Below are 21,351 nucleotides of genomic sequence, written 5' to 3'. Positions count from 1 at the left end.
CACAGGACAATTTAGAATCCCCAATTAACCTAATGAGCATGTCTTTGGACAGTGGGAGGAAGCTGGAGTACCCGGAGAGAACCCACGCAGACACAGGGAGAACATGCAAACTTCACACAGAAAGGCCCCAGTTGGCAGATGGATTCGTACCCAAAACCTTCTGTAGTCACATCCTTAACTCTCCTTTAGCCAGGAGCCTCGAGCCTACATTAGCTGCTACCAGCATGACACATAAAATTCTGTACAGCCTGATGAATCTAATTAAGTTGCATTGTGGGTAATATACAGTATGTGCGGAAAATGAAAATATACCGCATCTCTCCTTTTCACACCATAAAAATGCCTTACTGGTAAAAATGGTATTTAAAGGATCTGTGTGTTGCATTTAGTGACATCTAGTGGTGAGTTTGCTGGTTGCAACCAACTTAAAACTCCTCCTCCATCCTTGCCTTTGTAGCATAGCAGAACCTTTGTTGCCTGTTAGTAGCTAATTCCAAATTCACGGCATCGTCTGCATCAAGTAGCCATACTATGTCATAGATGCTACTGGATTTAGTTATTTAGTCTGTAAAAATATAGCCAAGGCGTACGTTTTTTCCGTACTGGGCTTCTGTAGAAATATGGCAACAGAACATGGTGGGTTCAGGGACCTTTTCCCTATGCAGGACATCACCAAAGTTACTAGAATATATCCTAAGGGGGACGTGAATATCCATGTGAATTTCGTGCAACTATAAATGTCAGCCTCATGTGGCGCTAGGCAAAAAGTCAGTTGATTCCTCATCCGCGAACCATGAATGGCTCAACATGATTAGGTTGCTGGGATTCATCCTCTGGGGACTATGAATGTTTAAGCAAAATGCCATAGAAATCCATCCAGTAGTGGCTGAATTCCCTCTGCATAAACGCGTTAAACCATCTGACCAATTCTAAGCTAACGAAAACACAATTTGTGGCTACAGATGCTACTGTATGTTACTGTGTATTTTATTTAGACATTGTATTTTAGCATTGTTAACTGCAATAAAAAACAACACTTTTACTTTAATTTGGGCAGAAATTATTATTTTCCCAATGGAATTAATTCATTGTTTGTTCTGCTTTTGTGTCTAATGCCTAAATGTTGCAGCACTGTCCTTTATTTCTTCATTTTTCCAGTCAGACCAAGAGTTTCAGCAAACATTTATTTTTAGTCTTTGCTCTTCTTTTAGTTGACAGGTGTATCCTTTTAAAGCTGGACTGATTTATCTGATCGTAGTTGTGGTTTATTTTTTTTATAACGGTTTTATCTTGAGAGGACAACAATGATTCATAAAAGCCAAAAAAGTAAATAACTTCCTCACAGTTATTAATGTGAATATATAGACACATTATCTCGTGGGAGAATGCATGTTATCGTTTACGAGCATATAAAAGAAGAAAAAGGAAAAGAAATCCTCCTGAACTGTAACACTTCCTAAAACAGAAATGCCGCCGTTCTGTCTTGCAGCGTGTTATTAAAAGGCCCTGAAAGCTCTCTGAACTTCTTGTTTTTCTGTTTCTATTTTCCACACTTGACACGATTCGAGCGAGGCGTTTGCACCGCTTGTATTTAACACACCATCCCACCCCTTCTGCAACCCCGTGGCCTGCCGGTCGACCCTTGTTCCCATAGCAATTAGCGAGAAACCTTTGCCCATTATCTGCTGCTCTTGAACGCCCGTCGACGTGCCACCACTTTCCACATCCTCCTCAATAGCTGGGAGAGATTTGTGTGATGGGTTAATGGCAGGATAGTAAAAGTGCAGCGGAGGCGACATTGTTGAGTTCATGTTGGTTTATAGCATGCTGTGACCCTATTGAACGTTTTATAGAGATGGGTGTCTATCTACATATCCTGCTGAATGGTACAAAGGCTACATAAAGAGGACTCGACAACACACAACCACAAAACCTTGGTGCAGACTTGAGGGTTTGGGTTTGAAATGAAACGTCACAGTGTCACAGTGGCTAAAAAGCTGAGGGCCAGGCTGCACAACCTGTTACAAACTGCCAGGCAAAGTTAACACAGATTGAGTGTCTTTCTATTCTGTGTGTAGGTGACGCGTCCCCTCAAGAATGTGGTTCTCTTCCTCTCGCCGTTCGCTTCAATTTCCCCTCTGGTAGCTTACTTCACTCACACAGGCGAGAAGCTGTCGCTTGAGGAATCTGGAAAACACCAGCGGGGAATGAGAGGAATTTTTGCTTTTCGTTTCTCCTTAGCCACCCCCCCCCTCACCCCTTGCTCTCTTTACTTTGGACGCCTCTGCACAGCCGGGCTCTTGAGTTTTCTCTTGTTTCTGAATGCAGCCCAACAATAACAACCTCTCATAAACAATGGGGCTTGTTGATTGGGGGGTTGTGAAGGAGAGTGGCCGTTGCTGGCCTGTGCAGTCAGCTTTGCTGGCAATGGGCCCCGAGAACGCTCCTAAAAGCCCGAAAATACAGGCTGTGTTGAGGACTGTGAAAGATTTAAGGGTAACTTTAAAAATGCACCATCTCTGAAGGACCATAAACACATGCTTTAGGTCTTTCTTAATCTATCTTTCCTCCAAAAGGACTTTGATGGACCAAAGTCTGAAAGGGGATGCTGGTCAATGTCAGGAAACCACAAAAGTACAGGGGGAAAAAAAAAATGGTAGTTTTGGAATTCTCTGCTTTTACAGCAGCTGTGGACTCGTAAAGGGAGTCTGGATCACATCGAATGGGATTCTGAACAAGGCGATGGTGGAGCTCTGCCCCCGTCCTTCCAGCCTATGGGCAAAGGAGTCGCATGCCATTAAAACGGCCACGCAACAGCTAAAGCCTGCGTCTGTGACAGTGAAATGATAATATATATAGAGATGGGCGCTGGAACGACTCTGTCTCCACTGTTTCCATTTCCGAGGATAACGCCGCACTTTACTGGACATTGTCCCTCATCTGCTGAAGCCATTTCATGACTCCCACGTCAACTAAATCAAAATAAAACGTCAAATTAAATTCTTGTGAATGAAATGAGTAAACAAACCACTGTGCTTTATTATAATTTCCTACAGGCTGCATACCAGAGCGAGACGTTTGAAAATACAAAGGTTTTTCCAAAAATATTTAAGACGCACAATCAAAACCTTTTAAACAGGCCAGAGCCTTTTGTGACAACAGACAGGCGTGGTGCGCCCCCGTGTGGACAAAGACCAGCACGTCATTCCATTTTAAGTTTTGGGAGTATTACCACATTCTTGTCCTCTCCCATTTCTAAACGCAATAAATAGAAAGCCCTTTAAGGTTAAGTTCTTAGAACTTTATTGATGGGGTAAGGCATCACTCAACAAAATAAACATATTCTTGAAATCATTCACTCACATACACACCAAGCACACATCAAAAAGCATCCTCCTCTTAGAGTCTTCATCAGTGTCTGGAATCAGTGACGGGTCATCTGGTGGTCATCATTTGTCTGAAGACTTGAATGGATCAGACCAAACCTTCACCCCTTCAGATGGAAATAAGAGATAGAAAGTGTCAACATGTGCACATGACACATGACCACAACGCTAGGTTATTCAAAAAGCTGTTCTAGCCTTCGTTTAGCATGTAGATAATCTACCTGTGTAGCACACCGAAACTTCCTCATAACATAACACAATCTATTTCTGTTCAGGTTTGTCTTCTACCTACGTGTGCAGAAGCTGATAAGCTGCCATCAGAGGTTCAACAAGAAGCAAAGGTGCAGGACACACTGCCAAAACTAAGGCCAGGCGCTTAACTACTGCTCGACTGGCGACCAACATACTATCGGCTTAGTGTTTCACAGCCCTAACACATCAGCATGCTTGCACAATTAAGATTTACTTCCGTTTTAATTAAACCCTGCTCAAATCTACTAAATGCTCTTACCCACAGGCTGGATATCTGCCTGGTTGATTCCTGCCCGGTTCATCTTTTGGACATCTCCTAGCAAAAACAGAAAAGTATGGCATGTCAGGCAATTATATTCAAATTTTTACATTGCAGCGGGTTATTATCTGGCCTGTTTTGCTCTCTTTTGTCTGCTCTGTCAGTAACAACAAAAGACCCCAACCCCGATCAATAGCCAGTAATGTATATCCTGACAAAGCTTACTATCTTCCAGCACTTGCTCTGACTCAGACTGTTCAATAGAAGGAGCAGCTGAGTTACAGTATGTTGAAACCACAACTGTTTAATGAATATTCCTAGCAGTTTGTTTAACTACAAATTAGTGGTTTTGAAATAATGGAAAAAATGAACGCTGTGGGTGTTGAAGCTCCTGTGGCTTGCTTGGAAGGGTGGGTGAACAACGCCTTTAGCTTTGGTCACATTTGGGGGGACAGATTTGGCCTTCTGAAGAGGTTGAATGTCTTCCTATGTTTGACATAAGACCCCAGTAAAGTTAGATTAACGAGAAAGGACTGGTCAAACTGAGGCTGGCCAACTAAAATGACAACTATATTAACTTAACCAATGTCAGAGATGGTGTACACAGTTGCCACTTTACAAGTATGTACACCACAAACGAAAGAATCTGCATAAATCGAGAGTTGTGGTTTAGAAAACTCTCATTTTTAGTTTCAGCCGGGGTTTGGCATTGGAACAGCTGAATTTTCTGGACTTGTAGCCACACTTCAACAGTTGTAAGAGACTAGCAACATCAGGCGGAACAGCCAAAGCAGAACATTTCCATCTATAACCTACAGCTAACTCATATCTTTTATTGAGTAAAGTTTTGCCTGTCATAATTTACTCAAGCAGTAACATCTTTATCATTGTATTGTGATGCAGTAACATATTAAGACGTTAAATTATTATCAGTATAAAGATGAATTCCAGGTTTTAATAGATGAGTACATTAGACTGCACATTAGACTGAATAGATGTTCAGTCTAATATTTAAAGCTGAGATCCACTACAAATGAATTTACTGGGAGCAACAAGAGTCAAAAATCTAATCCAATCTAATCCAATCTCATCCAGAGATTTTAAAAAATATATACCTGTTAGACAAGAATAGAACAATGCTTGGCTGAAACAAAGTATTAGCGTGTTAACACGACAGAATTGAATGCTTTAGTGTTCACGTATTAACGCCAACATGTGACGTGTTAAGAACAAACAGTCAGTGGTTAAGATTGTGTTTGCGTTTTAGGTTTTACACACGTCTTAAGGGTGTCACTGTGTGTTTAAACTAAAATGTAACCTCTAAAGACGATATCTGAGTGTTTAAACATCAACATAACTATCGTTGTAGGCTACTGCGTGCAAGGATAATAAATGCATCCTCAAAATGTAACGTCTCATGGCAACATTGCGTAACTCCTCAAGGTAACATTAAAATTATATTTGTATTTTCAAAATGTAATGTCTCAAGACGACATTGGCGTGTAAACACAAAAATGTAACATTTAAAGATTGTATTCGCGTATTAACACCAAAATGTATGTTGAAACGTCATGTAACGTCCCGGTATATTCTTTGCGTAACACCTGAATGTAACATGAAAATTATATTTGAACAAAGTAACACAAAAATGTAAGATTTAAAAATGGTATTTGCGTAGTACGAAATGTGTCGTGTTATTGTATTTTCGTGTTAAAACGTCAACACGTAACGTCTCGTGACATTATTTGCGTAACACTGAAATGTAACATATTTAGATTATAGTTGTATGTAACGTTTCATCACGACATCAGCGTATTAAGACCAAAATGTAACGAATAAAGACGACTTTCGCGTGTCAACACACTAAAATGTAACGTGGATACATAATCATTCAATCTTCAACTGCGTGTTAAAACGTCAAAATGAGACGTCTGATGTCCACATTTTCGTGCTCACGCGTGCCGAAATCGAACGTTTTAAGGCGACACGTGGGTTTCAATACACCGAAGTGTAACGTCTTATAAAACTCTACCTGCTAGCACGCATTTTAATGTTGTCCATATCTCAGACACTGTAAACAGAGTTCCATAATGGCTACTTACTGTACTCTTCTTTATGTGTGAGAGGGTAGACAAATATGGGGTAAAACGCAGCAGCGATGGCTGTTACAAAGCCTCCAAATATCAACACTATTCTCGTATTTTTAGACATTTCTGTTGCATCGGGTGATAACGTCTCACCTTCAAGTACACAATGTTTACAACGATTGTTTCCGGTGTAAAGGTCACCGACACTACGAGTTTTTAAAAACGAAGTCAAGTTAGTTTGGTCTGCCTGGGCTTCCGTACTCAACGAGTCACATGCCGCAGCACAACAATAATAAGGAAGTCTGGGTGAATATTGGAGAAGTTATCTAAAAACCCTCACCCTTTATGGGCTGAAAAGATGAGATTTACATTCGTTATCGTGTTTTGCTTTTGTTGCTGTTACTCTTATGGAGTTTCAGGAGAAAACGAGCCAATTCAAACCTTTGTAATTCCTCACAGCCACATGGATGTTGGCTGGGTGTACACTATTCAGGTAGGTTTCTATGGCCAGGCTTTTATTTAAGCGTTAAACTCGTGAAGCATACATTGGGCAGCCTCTAAATAAGTGTGTTCTTTATTTTAAATATAAATATGTGTGTGTGTTTGATACAGGAGAGTATGCACGCCTATGCAGCCAATGTGTACACCAGTGTGACTGAGGAGCTGTCAAAGCTTAAAGACCGCAGGTTTATCGCCGTGGAGCAGGAGTTCTTTCGACTGTGGTGGGACACTGTTGCCTCAGACTCCCATAAGAAACAAGTAAGGTCACATGATGATAGTGTCATGATCGATACTTTGTGCTGACTTGACATAAAGTCTGAACAACTCATCACAAGACTTCTTTAATGGCCACTGAGCCGTTCTAACTGTGAGAAATAAACTGATCCTGTTATATGATTCTGTTGTCCTTCTAGGTACGACAGCTTGTGAAAGAAGGCCGACTTGAGTTCATCATAGGAGGTCAAGTGATGCACGATGAGGCTGTCACTGACCTAGATGATGAGATACTGCAGATGACGGGTAACGCAACGCATTTCCTTCCCTCTTTAATCCACCATTCCAGACTTATGTAATAACCCAGAACCTCCCCGCTGTTTCAGAGGGACACGGTTTCCTGTATGAGACGTTCGGGGTGCGTCCTCAGTTCTCCTGGCACGTGGATCCGTTTGGAGCCTCTGCCACCACTCCGGTCCTGTTTTCCCTGGCTGGCTTCAACGCACATCTCATTTCGCGCATCGACTACGACCTAAAAGACAGCATGCAGAAAAACAAGGTGTTAGTTGCTGCCTTGATCTAAATATGACCCCCAATGCTTTGCATGAAAAATGAGAAATGAATGTTTATCTCCTTTTTTTTAATCTACAGAAACTGCAGTTTGTATGGCGAGGTTCTCCATCTTTAAAAGCCAAGCAAGAGATCTTCACTCACACTATGGACCAGTTTAGCTACTGCACTCCATCCCACCTGCCGTTCTCCAACAGGTAATCCATTTTTCAGACTCTCTGTTGATCTACGTTACTGTCACTATTTTTGTAGTGATTCACTGTGTTCTTATTTCTCAGTTCTGGTTTCTACTGGAACGGAGTTGCGTTGTTCCCGGACCCCCCTAAAAATGGAATCTACCCCAACATGAGCCTGCCCGTCACCAAGGAGACAGTACATGCCTATGCCAAGACCATGGTGGACAACATCAAGCAGAGGTCTAAGTGGTTCAGGAGTAACCACGTGCTCTGGCCATGGGTGAGAAAAATGGGCTGTTTCAAATTGAAGCGGCAGAAGGAAAAATGAAGCTAACGCAAAGGTGCAGTTCCTCAAATGGCCACTTGAGGCTGGCTCCAAAAGATAGTCACTACCCAGAAACCCCCATGTTTAAACCTATGAATCCCATAAGTCACGTCGTAGAGCGTTTGTCTGTCTTTATATACAGTCTTAGGTCAGATCTGTTTGAGTGTATTCAGGCTTACTGTAAAGTAGAAACATAGGAAGAAATGTGGGATTTTGAGACACACATTTTAAAGTCCATCCTTGTGTTTCAGGGCTGTGACAAACAGTTCTACAACTCATCAGTTCAATTCAGCAACATGGATCCTCTAATGAAGTACATCAACCAGAACAGCAAAGAGTTTGGGGTAACGGTGCAGTATGCCACTCTGAGCGAATATTTCCAAGCCATCTACAAATCAAATCTTGTGTGGGAGGTCCGCGGGGGTGAAGATTTCCTGCCGTACTCAACAGGTAAGACATCGGTTTCCTAACACGAAAAAAAAAGAGGAAATGCTTGTCACATAAAATATATTTGAAGACAGGAAGTGCACGTGTTTTCTAGAGCCCTACCAGGCGTGGACGGGATTTTACGCCTCCAGAAACGTCCTGAAAGGAGTTGCGAGGCGGGCCAGTTCCCAGCTGTATGCAGCAGAGACTCTTTTCACCCGGTATCGAATCAGCTTCCCAGACGGACCTGTAGCTAAAGACTGGGCCCTGGACAAACTCAGATCTCTACGCTGGGCTGTCTCTGAGGTAATTTTTCCAGATATGTAACCTAATCATTCTGAAAGGTAATAAAATAAAATGAAATATCAATAAATAATGGAAGAAGTATAGACAGTCTTGTATGTGGTGTGTATTTGGTAGGTCCAGCACCATGATGGCATCACAGGGACAGAGTCTCCCAAAGTGTCAAACATGTACATGCAGCACCTCGTGCAGGCCATGATGGGAGTGGAAGAGCTCGTCGCTGCACTCGTTTTGCTGCCACATAACCTTGACATTCTCGGCGACCGTTACCAAAGAAAAGGTGTAAATTGGCATGCAATTTTTCCATTCTGTTTGTGTATGAATTAAATGAATTTTAAGATTTTGAATGTTTTTGTAGCTTTTCCCGACTGTATCCAGTGTGTGTGCTAAGCTAGGGTAATCACCTGTTAGCTCTGGCTCAGATAGTATTCATTCATTCATTCATTCATTCATTCCTTTTCTGTAACCTTCTTCTTTAACAACTCTCAAAATGCTAACAAATATTAGCAGAACGGTTATTAGGCTAAATGCATTTGTTGGCTAATGCTAAGCTTACCCAACAAATTTTTGTGGTAAACATTAGAGCTGCCGTCTGAGTAAATTAATCATATATTTCCTCTTATCAGGTGTTCATCAAGCTCTGGAGCAACATGTCATCATTTATAACCCGTTGGCATGGAACATCACCACTATCGTCAACATCACCGTAACCTTCCCGAGTGCAACCGTCTTTGATGACAATGGACAGCCCGTCCCTGCGCAGGTAGCTTTTGATTGTTTGAACTACAAATTAAGACCTTTTGCAAAAACATGCTAAAGCTGTTCGAAACCAAAATATATCTATATATTTTGTGTGTGTGTGTGTATATATATATATATATATATATATATATATATATAACCTTGCCAAATTGTGGCAGACTTTGGCTGCCATAAGTCTTACTCAATTATAGGGAAAGTAAGACTCCAGCAAACTTTTCTTCTAAATTAACAATGGTATATCTATTTTATTGTAACAAATGAGCGCTTAGACCTGGTACTTGCCCTATCTTGTGTGAATTAGCTTGTTCAAAATCTTCCCCTCTCTGCTATAGATCCAGAAGTCAGCACAGTCCAATGTGACCTACGACCTTTTCATCATGGTGGAGCTCGGAGGCCTTCAGTACAGGAAATACTTGATTAAGTACTCAGAGAAGCCGTGTTCCAAAAAGTCCAAGTGTGGCTACACTTATGAAGCCAAAGGGGTTTTGTTTGAGAGACGCAGTGTGAAGGATTGGGTGAAAACGGGGAGGCGGCTTCTGCCTGTTCTGAATGACTGTTACAAGCTCATGTTTGACCAGGACACCAATCTACTGCACAGCATCACGTATCTGTAAGATTTTAGGTCATCTTCCCGTAGAACACAGTCTTTTTTCTCCTCCCTATGGCTTAGCATTAATACCACCGTACTAGACAAATTTTCTTTCTTCTGTCATTGGTAGTCAGGAAAAAAGGCGAGTGAGGATGACGCAGGATTTCTGGGAATACAACGCAAACGGAGACACAAAAGCGGGGCCCATCTCTGATAACTACATCTTCAGCGCGAACGGTTCAGCTGTGCGGGCCTACAAGGCTGTAGAAATGGAAATTATCCCTGGAAAGATTGTTAGTGAGATCAGGCAGTACTTCTACAGGTGGGTTAAACTATGGAACAAGGTTTAATTAGAATTTCAATTATCACCTTTTAATTGCAAACACTACTATGTATGACGTTCAGTACAATCACATTTTGACATGTCCATTTGACAATGTTCCATCTTCCAGAGAGGAAAGCGATAAAGACTACGCCTACTCAATCACCACCCGTGTCCCAGAATGCGTCGGGTCCAGACTGCCGTGTCATAGGCTGGAGCAGACCTACTCGCTGGGCCCCCTCCATCTCAACACAGAGGTTGTCCTCAAGACCAGCTCCTCCTTGGAGAACAACAAGACCCTGTACACAGACGACAATGGCTACCAGATGATGAAGAGGACGTATAGGAAGTTCACTAATAACACGTTAGCAAGGGTACGTCTTTAAGTAAACCTGGACAATCATGAAAATCTTTTCTGATTCTGATTCTGAAATGTACTTGTATTATTTCTGGAACATGCAAAATAATCCACATATGTATTTTCCAGAACTACTACCCCATGGTTCGGGCAGCCTACATTGAGGATGACCTCAGCAGACTGGTGCTTCTCAGCGACAGAGCTCACGGTGTGTCCAGCCAAGCTAATGGAGAAGTAGAGGTACAAAACAAATCCACGCTAACACACGGTCACTTAGCATCTTCTCCCTCAGAGACATCTTAACGTCTCGCGCTTTGTTCCCAGGTCATGCTCCATCGACGACTTTGGAACAACTTGGCCTGGAACCTCGGCTACAACCTGACCCTAAATGACAGCTCGGTTGTGAGGCCAACCCTGTGGATGATGCTGGGCTCCGTAAGCGCCACCTCTAAGCTCTACCAAAGGGAGGCAATACAGCTGCAGCACAGACCTGTCATCATGCCCATAGACCAGCCTTGTAAGTGGTTATTGTTATACATGGCTAATGCCTGATGGTCACCTCCCCGAAATGTGACTAAACTTTACAGTTATGCATTCCACAACAACTGTGATTGGTCCAAATTCATTTTCTTGTCCTTGTCTCTTCTCTCTGGAGAAGCACAGAAAATTCAGCATCCTGAAGAACAAAGAAGTCTGAGCTCTTGATTTTCAGAACTCATACTACCTTATATTACCTATGTGTTGTCTGTGTTAGCTGACAAATCCCTCCAAATGATTGTATGCTTAGGGAGGCCCTGGCAGAAGAAGGAGCCAAGAAGTAATTCTTTGCGTCCAGTCGTTCTGCCGCCAAACCTCCACCTGCTCAGCCTCAGCATCCCCGGATGGAACTACAGCTCAAATCATGCTGTTCATCTCAGCCGCATACATTCAGGTCAGCAGTGGAAAAACAATATGTGAAACTACTGTAGATGCTTCTCAGGTAGTTTTTACTTTCAGATCTATTTTTTTATGTCATACATCTAGGTCAGGATTTGCACTCTGAGCCAGACTTCAATCGGGTTATGTTGAGAATCATGCATCTCTTCGAGGAGGGAGAAGACCCGGAGCTTTCGAAGCCAGTCACCATAAACTTAAAGGTGCCGATAAAATGTAATCTCTATCTACAGGAATATTTTGGATTTTCTTATTCTTATTCTTTAATGGTCGTGTGAACAGGATGTTCTGAAGGAAATAGGAGAAGTGAGAATGCTGGAGGAACGTTCTCTCACAGGAACCTGGGATATCACCAGTCTGCAGAAGTGGAAGTGGAAAACTGCAGATAATACGGAAGAAAGTGAGAAATTGCTAAAGAACAACAAATATTAGGACTGAAGTGTCTCCTGATTATATCCAATCACAGATAATTGTCTTTGACTGACTGTTTTCTCTCTCTCTCTTTTTTTTTTTTTTAGAGAACAAAAGGTGTCAGAGATGTCAAGATGAAGATTTCACCGTGACCATCTCACCCAAGGAGATCAGGACTTTCTTTATTCACTTCAGCTCCAATAACTTCTAGGTTGTTTTGTCTTCTGTGAAGATCGCCAATCTTTAGACAATATCTGACAGTTCTTTTAAAGATTTGATCCTTTCCTACACTGTTAATTAATGCTGTTTTTGCACATGTTGAGTTATCACAAGGCACTGATGTGTTGATGACGTTTGAACTTTCTGAGTCCTGAGAATAAAGTGATTATTTTTGACACACTTGTGTCTAAATGTTTCTATCAAATGTCGGACTTAACTGTCACATGCTAACAGACATTACGTTTGTCTGATAACGGAAATTATGTATATCCATACATTAATTAAAGTGAAAGCTGCACAAACCTGCACTGCATTAGAGTTTCAGCATTGTATTCTTATCTAAATTTTAGCAGAGATGTCTAAAAGTTTTGTATTTGTCCTGTTAACAGAGAAGGGATTTTAGATTAGGGCTAGGTTAAGGCTGGCTAATTAAGAGAATTAAAAACAAACGCTATCCAGCACAATAGAACATTTCATTTTTACATGTTAACATTATTGTTTTATACATATTGTTTTATAACATTTCAAATTAAATAAAGAGTTAAATGACAAAATGAATAATACTATGCCAAAATGAAGCTAAATCAGAATATGATTATCTTATTTAACTTTAGAAAATACAACAGAGGCAAACCTTTAATCTTGGCTGTGTCTGAAGTAAAAATACAATAAAATTAACATTAATATATTATGTTAATTTGATAAATACAAAATATAAATGCAAGAAAGTTAGCTGAAGTCAACAACATGCTATATGCTAAAATAGGCTATACTTAGCTAACACTCCCAGGTAAATCATAATTATTAATGCACAGATGCAAAAGTAGTTCACATTTTGTCATCTGGAAAATGAGCATTTATACTTTAAACTGAGGGATTCTTTTTTTAAAATCTATATTTTAGCTACATAATGATTTGATGGGGTTATAAACGAGAATGAGATACAGCTTCATTACAAAGCTAACACCTGGGCTGCAGTTCGCCAACATGGCCGCTAGGGGCTTCACCTCCCCACTAACCAAACCACATTCATGCTGCTGCACAGTGAATAAAGCAAAAGGCGACACCCGAGGAGAGCTGCTCCTCTCTTTGTGTACCGTCGTGGCGGTTCAACCATAAAATAGGTTGTATTTACATGAGTCTCAGTGCAGCATGCAGTAGCTTATAACACGCCATGGTCGCCTGTGTGGGAGATATCTGCAATTCGATTCAAGATGAGCAGTGCTAGTGTAAGTACTCTTTTAATGAGACAGATTGGAGCATGTTTTTTAGAGCTGTCAGGTGTATTTTACTGCTTCTAATGTAATGTTTACTGTTAACTATCTGTCCATGCTGATTTTCTTTCATCGTTTAATCTAAAGAAAGGAGTCATTATTAATGATGGAGATGCAGGATGCTGCCGGGAGGCGTTGCATGTGTTGCTAGGATACAACTGGGAGGGTGCTGATGTGCTGCACGGCCTGTAAAGCTCCCTAAGGTGCTCTAGTTCTTGCTCTGTAATTAATATGTGTCCTGTCTATGTTTTGATAGAAGAGAGAGAGGGAGCAGAAGAGGAAGCTGCAGCACTTCCTGAGTGACCTTGCTTTACTTGGATCGTTACAGGTTTGGCTGCACACACAGATAATGAGGAGATGTCCAACACAGCTCATCAGACTAAAAAAAAAAACCTATTGTTTCCCTCACAGGGCTTTAAATACTTCCAGCCGTGGCTCAGAGGGAAAGAGGAGCTGCTGCTGACAGTCGTCAATGAGGATCTGGTCAGTTTCTCGAGGCGATGTGTGTTTTGATGATGTATTAGAAAGCGCACACACTTTCCATAAACACTCTCATGCCCTGTGTCCCGACTCGCAGGGCTGGCGTTCCCCAGGCTTCGCGGTGTCCCGGGCCTCCTCTTACTCGTCCGCCAGCAGCTGCAACAGCAGCGATGTCTCTCCCAGCAGCAGCTCTCCCAGCCTGGCCAGCCGGAGCAGCTCCCCCCTGCCCGGGGAGCCTCCGGGCCCACGAGACTCCCAGCAGTCGCAGACACATACCGGGACGCAGCCGCAGACTGTCAGGTGATTGATGCAGCCGTGTGTGTGTGTGTGTGTATGTATGGATACTGTAACTTGTGTCTAGTTTCAGGGGTAGCATATTGATTGACATCCATTAGTGTGTCAAGGCCTTCACTGATGCAGATGGGGTCATTCTTGACATCATCTATATGGCAGACTGCTATAGTGCTACACTGCATTTAACACATGTATGTGTTTAAACCTCCTGCTGACTTATCTCCAAAGCTGTCGTAAACTGATGAGATAAACATATGCAGGCCAAAAAGATAAAAAACACGACTTCTTCCTGTGTTCATAGGGAGCCCAGCACAGAGGAGCATCTCCTCCCTGCATCTCCCAGTGAAAGAGAGATAGCAGTACCTGTAAGTGCCCTCAGTCCAGTTCACACAGAGCCACCTCGGCCCTTCTTCTATCATTAACTCGCTCACTCAGTCACGCCAGCCTCGCCCCCTCAACAGGAGGTCAACTGCACTCTGTTCCTGCTGGCCGGCTACGTCAAGTACGGACGCCCCCACGCCTGGATACGCTCCAACCACGAGCGCCTGGTCAACATCGGCGGCACCGATTCGATGGTCAAGGACACGCCCATGAAACTCAAGTCCATCTCGGACTGGCAGACACGAGGTATGGAAACAATGCGCGGAATCCTAACAGGATTAAGTTAGTGTTCAATTATTACACCATTTTCCATGAGCTAAATCAGATGCAGATGTCACTGGTCTATTTTGTGGGGATTAAAGAAAAACAAGCTACTCGTGGTGATAATAATAATAGCAGTCACAGTAAGACTTCTACAAAGGTTCCGTTGCAATAAATGCATTTTTTTTTGTTTTGTTTTTTTACACAGGTATTCGTGTGTGGGATGTCGTCAGCGAGCTGGTGTGCCTGTGCACCGTTCCCTCTCCCTCCAACCCGTTCGCCCTGGACATGCGCTACATCAAAGGTCTTCCCGTCCCCGAGCGCTTCCTCGTCACAGGAGCCCTTCTCAACTTCCTGGAGTTGTATGTGGTTTACGGGAACCGGGACGAGCTTCACTATGACAAAGGTAGGATACTTTGGAGGGCAGCAGTTCTCGTAAATCATTGAATATTAACACACTACAACTGTTGTTATTGCAGCCAGCAGGTGGTGCTGTTTAGCTACATTACAAAAGGCCTCAGACATACTCTCCCCCACAATGCTTAGCTACGGTATATCTAATTTTAAAGTGAATGCATTTTTTGTTGATATCATTTTCTTCTTTCAGTGGTAGAGGAGGTGAAGCCTCTGAGGCGCCTCCATGTCCAATCCCTGCTGGAGTTACAGCGACTCAGAGCCAGCCCCGGGTCGGCCGGCAGCCCCACGCTGAAGGACTTTTCTGGAGAAGAGTAACTGTAATATTTCATTCATGATCAAAGATAAAATCACCTGGGTGCACTTTTATATATATATATATATATATAAAAAAAATATTTAACTGAGCTCAATGTCAGCAGGAGGACTTCCTGCAACAAGATGTTGTGGGATACTTTTTATTTCTTGCGTTTGTACTTTACGGATTGCGTTTATGTAACCCGTATGAACTCGAATGCCAGGTTTGAAAAGAGCTCGTCACGGCTGTTTAGGTACAGCGCGTGCAAACCCTACTGGTTTCAAGGCTGCACCATCCAGATGGACACTGGAAGGTAGTCACGCGTACGAGGCTTTTTCGAAATGTGAAAACACAGGAGTAATAACCCTGGGAAACGAATCACATGACCGAGGTTTAAAAATCCCAGGGCCTCTCCGAGTGTCTTGCCCTGCCACCCCCTAAAACCTTCAATCTCTCAACTCCCACATACATACACATACACACACTCCCACACGCACACACACACACACAGTTAAAGACAAGAATTCTGCTTTCTCCGGGCCAAATAAAACATTTTAAAAACCGTCCGAGCCTGGAAACTGAATCATTAATCAGGGTGAAAGCTTCAGAAGTTTAAGCTGGTTATACATTTGAACAGCGGATACACACACACAGACACGAAGAAATGTCGTATAAAAAGTTTTAATATTCAATAAAATACATATATAATTAAATATGTACAATGACGTAAAACTGTACATTGATAAAATACACTTTAAAGCAGGCACGCCAACCCCCCTTTTGTGAGATGAGGGTTAATGCCGTTTGTAATTGAAAAGATACATCGAGTACAAAATGATAAAAAATAACCGACTAGTGGCACATCAGTTAAAAAAAAAAAATAAAAAAAAAGTGTAACATTTCTAGCTTAGTTTTGGTCATAAAACACGAAATGAGAAGACAATGGTAGCTTCAAGGGTGCACCACTAACCCCAGAGGCTCTCGTCTGTAAACCTTAGATAGAAATCACGAGAGCTTGTTACGCAGTGCAGCACATGCCCATGCCTTTCACTTTTAACACGGACTCAAGTAGTAAGGGCACGTTTTATGGCTTTGGCGGTGTGAAAAGGTAAAAAGCATATTGTAACCAATGAAGCTGCTCAGCGTGCAAAGTCAGGGGTGGACTCGGAGAAGAATTTGGGTCTTTTTAGGAACGCTCTCAAATTATCCCCCCCCCCCCCCCCAATTGGAATGCAGGTGCATGGCCAGGCATTCCTCACAGAGGCTCCATCCACACAGGAACACAGTGTTCCCAGTGTTCGGGCAGCACAAACACACCCGCAAGTCACGGTTGAGTGTTTTTTTTTCTACGTAAATGCAAATAATTTATCACTGCGGACGGTTAGGATCTGGGCTTGTTTTGTTTTTTGTTTTTTTTTTTTTTAGCTGGATGTTGCTGTGTGAAGGACTTTGTTCACTTTGCAAGTTCTTCCCTGGTCTATTTTTACTTTTATGGTGCAGGTGCTGGGCCTGTCCTACATTTCATGGAAACTAGTGACCTCTTAAAATGATCAAATGTGCAATTGCTTGAGCAGGACATATTAAAAAAAAATCACACTGGGAGAAAGTGCTCCTGAGATTACCAAGCGTAAGTAAGTAACTGCATTCATGAGCGCCAGACAAAAACTTTTAAATGATGTGCCGACATTTTCCCTCTTCATCTTGAATTTGTCCATCCAATATCAAAGGAGAGGACGGGGACAACCTTGCTAATGTCACAGGGTAATAAAACAAAATCGTCACAACCTGTCACGAATGTCCGTTGAATAAAAGTCGACGTTCAAAAGTCCAGACTTTCAGCGTCTTTTTCCAGTTTTGCCTGCGTCGGTTTAGCGGTCTCTTTCCAACAGACCGAACTCTGTGGTGGCTTCAGTATCAAGCAGAGCACCTCAGCAAACCAGCCGAAAGGAGGAGTGGACGTCCAGTCCTCACATGGCCTTGCAGTCGGCGTTGAACAAAAGGAACCCGTCAACTCTTTCTTCCCTTTGGACGCCACTCTTGGGCAACTCTGCCGCGTCAAAAAACCTCAAGTCCATACACTCACTGATTATAGCAAACATCCTCTCAAAGCGGTCCTCACATGTCCAAATATGGACTTTCCCCACTTCCCACTTGTGTCCCCTTCTCCTTATGTTTTGTAATCAGTCCCTCCCTCCCTTCTTTCCTTCATTCAGTGCTGTCAACCTTGCGGTTGTCATCAGGTTAATGCGGTCCCACGTTTGGAGTGTCAAAGCGGGGGATCAGTTCCAGCTGTCGGAGGCAGATCCTCTCCTGGTGATGGCTCTGAGGGGGCTGCGAGACACAGAGCCTCTCTTCTTCCAGCGAACTGAAAAGACAAGACACAGTGAGGTTAGCTTAACTGAAAAAGGAACAACAACTAGCAGTGGCAGCTTGTCAGCCTTCACTCTACAGAACAGCACGTGGTTTCTTCAACTGAAATCTCACCTTTGCCCAGACTGGCAGGCAGCGTGGAACTCTTCGCATTGGCGGGAGAGTTGGACTCCTCCACGCGCTTTCCCTTGACCTCTCCCGGCGTCAGCGTGGCCGAGCCGTCCTGCTGCCAGTCGGTCAGCGCCCGCTGGAAGGAGTGGGCCAGGCAAGCGGTCATGTCTCGCGCCCGCTCCGCCCGACTGCACCAGAACACCCTGCACTGCAGCTGCTGCCCCTGATGCTTGCAGATGTACAGGAACACGTTGGGCCGGCTGGCGTCGGCGGCGCAGTACGCGATGTCCTGCAGGTACGTCTTGGTGAGCTGCCGGCCTGTGCTCAGTTCCTTGACCTCCACGTATCTCGGACGGACCACCAGGGCGTGGTCCTTGCTCAGCTTCTTCCCGTTGGCGATGCCCTCGAGCAGGTGCGTGATGGCGTCCTGGGCCTGCTCTCGATCCAGAGAGAAGATTTTCTCGGTGCCCAGATAGTGGACTTTAAATAAAGGATCGCCATGGGACAGGGACTCTGTGCGGTCGCGGCGGAAGCGACGCCGCAACGCAGCGGGCGAGTTTTTAAGGGTCTGCATGAGGTGGAAAGTGCCGAGGGACATGGTGCGCTTCAGGCTCGGTTTAGAGCAAATCTTAGCTGAGGTGTAACTGCCCGTGGTCAGCTGGTCCTCTTCAGAACCTCTCCCAGTCTTCCACGTTCCCCCTGTAGATGGAGCGTAGTTGCATCCACTGCTTTTATCTGAAACGAGGCAGATAAAGACGGTGACGTTAGTGGATCCATTTCAAATGCGCATGAAGCGGAAACAGATGCTTAAGCTGTGTTCGGTTAAACAAGGTGAAGGAGGGCTTTGAATTGATTTTTATCACTCCAAGGATTTTCTTAGATCGAACTTCGATATGGTTTTTGTGCCATCTCATCCATGACGAGAAAAAAAAAACATGCAAGTCAGCACAACTTGTGGAAAACCAAAAAGGCCACCAAACAGGATTGTGACGCATTCGGTGTCAAATATTCATTCACCGCAGACACCAGCCTTTAAATATTTACAGGCAGGGCTGGCTTGGGTTCTTGTCCTCAAAGAGACATACTGTACAAACCACAAGCACAACTGGAGGCACGCCAACATAAATGAAAGGCAACACAAAAGTGACACTGAGGCGCATTAACAAACAACTCTCACATCGCTATACTGTTAGCCGACTGGAGGACTCTCAGGCTCCGGTGACCTTGCTAACTCAAGCGTTATGTAACTACATCTGGCCTCCCATTGTCTCCCATCCTACAAAACCCTACAGAACTGCCCGTTCTCCATTGTGTTAATCTTTATATTTTTTCCTCTTTCTCTTTTCTTGGCCATTCTTTCAACATCCTAGCTCCCTCCTCAGAAGTGAGTCGCGCGGAGAACCACCGACTGTTCTAAAGGAGGTGGCCATTGTTAGCCGAGCCCCTGCGCAGGAAACAGCTTTGCATTCCCTCCCCTAAATATTTCTCCTGCAAACAATGGCATGCTTTTGTGAGTATGTCACATCAAAAAAAAAAAAAAAAAGATGCACGCTGACCTCAGGCCTGGGTTGACCCATAACAGTTGCATGAGACGGTGCAAGACCGCAACTTTCACTTGGAAAGATAGTGTACGCACTGATTTGTCCACATTTTTGTAAACCAGTGCCATTAGGGCTCTGGTTTACAGTGTCACATGCAATCAAACAGAAATCATCTAAATTTGCATTCAGGTACATCATGCATCCTCATCTGAATAAACAGCTATACTTATGTAAACTGACACAGCAAAGAGCTGGCATGTACAGTTAATCCTGCTGTGCAGAGCCTTTCGAAATGGACAGAACATTTCTGCAAATATTTACCTTAAACAGTTGTTTTAAGCTACAGCTAGTCATCTTGACATATTCCTGGACAAAATCTTACACAAAAAATGTGGCAGAAACACAAACACACTCAACATAAGGGTAACTAAGAGGTTATATTAGGAACTCATTTAACCTCTACTAAAGATATATTTTTTAATAGTATCCTTCATTGAGTCATTGATCCTGTTCAGTTGTTTCAAGATGCAGCTTCTAGATATTTTATATGAATGTAAATGACATTTTCTCCAAGATTAAATGCTCAAATTTCCATTTAATTCTGATTTCGAGACGCACTGCGTTAGTCTATAACTCGTTGCTGGAGGGGATATTTTTTCAAACAGAAGTTTTAATTCAAGTTATGTGCATGTCACTTCCATGCCGAACTAAAAAACAAAGCCTGGTGGTGATATAATAACAGTCGCAAGTATGCAGTGGGACATATAATCTCAGAAAAAAAGAGTGGAAACTTTAAAAACACAGATTTTACAACGCAGTTCCGCGAGAAAAGAAATGATACATTCAAAAACTGTACGGAAAACTCAAGAGGCAACATATCCCTCAATAAATATCATGAAGGCGAATAAAACAAACACTGTAGTATTTTTTTTACATTTTAAATTTCTCAGTAGACAGCATTCAAAGTCTGTCTTACCTGGCCACAGTTTCATGCAAACGATGTCCTCGTGCGCCTCAGGTAAACCGTAGCGTCCCGTCCTCCTCTTTTTTAAAAAAAATGTATTTCTTAAAGAACAACACCGAGCAGGTGGAAATCTGCTGCCAAATTGCACATTCACACACAAAACTGTCCGACTGCCAGCGTCTGCTCTTTGCGCTCGGAGCTCCTCAGACGGAAAGCAACAGTGTGTGAAGGACGCGCGGTGAGTTTAAGAACGGAGTGAGTGGTGCTGTTGGCGACGACCGTTTTAAACGGCGGAGGCGCGGCCCCGTCACACACGTGGACGAGCACTTGCGTCGGCCCGAGCGGTGAGGAGGCTGGTTAGTGAGAAGGTCTGCTGAGCTGAAGGGATGATTTACAAAAGAAAAATGATTTACAATATGAGACAGGATGAATAACAATTAACCCGCCTTTGTTCCACTTACTGGCATTCATATAATTAAGAATTTTATGACTTTGTGTTATTGCCTTATACATATTTACATAGATTTATCAGTTTGTTCTCCAAGAAGCTTGTTAAAAAGTCATTGCTTGGCATCTTATCTTGAGGTTTATGAAATATTTAGGCAGTTCCAGCGAAAGTTAGGTGTATTTAGATGTAGACGTGTGTCTCATTTTACACCCATTTCTTCATTTATTAGTTTTAGAAATGAATGATATGAAGATGTGAGGTTTTCAACAATTGGAGTTATAAAAATACAAAATAAAACAGATTATTTTATTTAAGTAGACAGATTATTATCTGGATTATTTGAGTTGATCAGATTATTTGAGGAATTAACATGTACAATTAATGTGCAAGGATGTAATGTTTAGAAACCAAAAAAAGCATTTG

At 42.9% G+C, this 21,351-nt stretch overlaps 3 protein-coding genes across 3 annotated transcripts; 1 reads left to right on the top strand and 2 right to left on the bottom strand.

Moving 5' to 3' along the window:
* Positions 1 to 3,286: 3,286 nt before the first annotated feature.
* Positions 3,287 to 6,155, bottom strand: smim20 (small integral membrane protein 20). The gene is made up of 3 exons (XM_084553111.1): positions 6,000 to 6,155; positions 3,898 to 3,954; positions 3,287 to 3,493 (listed from the first exon to the last, which is right to left on the bottom strand). Exons 1-3 carry the CDS (start codon positions 6,106 to 6,108, stop codon positions 3,450 to 3,452), a joined length of 210 nt encoding a protein of 69 aa, XP_084409237.1. The 5' UTR covers positions 6,109 to 6,155; the 3' UTR covers positions 3,287 to 3,449.
* Positions 6,156 to 6,284: 129 nt separating this feature from the next.
* man2b2 (mannosidase, alpha, class 2B, member 2) lies at positions 6,285 to 12,545 on the top strand. The gene is made up of 19 exons (XM_084553094.1): positions 6,285 to 6,477; positions 6,597 to 6,743; positions 6,899 to 7,004; positions 7,085 to 7,257; positions 7,350 to 7,465; positions 7,547 to 7,724; positions 8,021 to 8,219; positions 8,311 to 8,501; positions 8,616 to 8,778; positions 9,125 to 9,261; positions 9,593 to 9,870; positions 9,980 to 10,171; positions 10,302 to 10,545; positions 10,659 to 10,769; positions 10,854 to 11,046; positions 11,317 to 11,460; positions 11,553 to 11,665; positions 11,745 to 11,862; positions 11,981 to 12,545. Exons 1-19 carry the CDS (start codon positions 6,343 to 6,345, stop codon positions 12,082 to 12,084), a joined length of 3,042 nt encoding a protein of 1,013 aa, XP_084409220.1. The 5' UTR covers positions 6,285 to 6,342; the 3' UTR covers positions 12,085 to 12,545.
* A 3,616-nt stretch (positions 12,546 to 16,161) lies between these two features.
* On the bottom strand, positions 16,162 to 21,072 carry LOC311489416 (low density lipoprotein receptor adapter protein 1). The gene is made up of 3 exons (XM_084546487.1): positions 20,493 to 21,072; positions 17,979 to 18,710; positions 16,162 to 17,859 (listed from the first exon to the last, which is right to left on the bottom strand). The coding sequence occupies exons 1-3, from the start codon at positions 20,506 to 20,508 to the stop codon at positions 17,774 to 17,776; spliced, it is 834 nt and encodes a 277-aa protein (XP_084402613.1). The 5' UTR covers positions 20,509 to 21,072; the 3' UTR covers positions 16,162 to 17,773.
* Between the last annotated feature and the right edge of the window lie 279 nt (positions 21,073 to 21,351).

Source organism: Chelon labrosus, assembly GCF_963514085.1.
Source record: "Chelon labrosus genome assembly, chromosome: 1".
Classification (NCBI taxonomy): Eukaryota; Metazoa; Chordata; class Actinopteri; order Mugiliformes; family Mugilidae; genus Chelon; species Chelon labrosus.
The sequence above is the reverse complement of the archived record's forward strand: the minus strand, read 5'-3'. Positions and strand labels throughout refer to the sequence as shown.

Coding starts and splice junctions, on each gene's coding strand:
- smim20 (XM_084553111.1), bottom strand. CDS start 6,108: ATGTCTAAAAATACGAGAATAGTGTTGATATTTGGAGGCTTTGTAACA. Junction 3,955..5,999: donor CACACATAAAGAAGAGTACA/GTAAGTAGCCAT, acceptor TGTTTTTGCTAG/GAGATGTCCAAAAGATGAAC. Junction 3,494..3,897: donor GGCAGATATCCAGCCTGTGG/GTAAGAGCATTT, acceptor TTCCATCTGAAG/GGGTGAAGGTTTGGTCTGAT.
- man2b2 (XM_084553094.1), top strand. CDS start 6,343: ATGAGATTTACATTCGTTATCGTGTTTTGCTTTTGTTGCTGTTACTCT. Junction 6,478..6,596: donor GCTGGGTGTACACTATTCAG/GTAGGTTTCTAT, acceptor TGTTTGATACAG/GAGAGTATGCACGCCTATGC. Junction 6,744..6,898: donor CAGACTCCCATAAGAAACAA/GTAAGGTCACAT, acceptor TTGTCCTTCTAG/GTACGACAGCTTGTGAAAGA.
- LOC311489416 (XM_084546487.1), bottom strand. Junction 17,860..17,978: donor GCCTGCCAGTCTGGGCAAAG/GTGAGATTTCAG, acceptor TTGTCTTTTCAG/TTCGCTGGAAGAAGAGAGGC.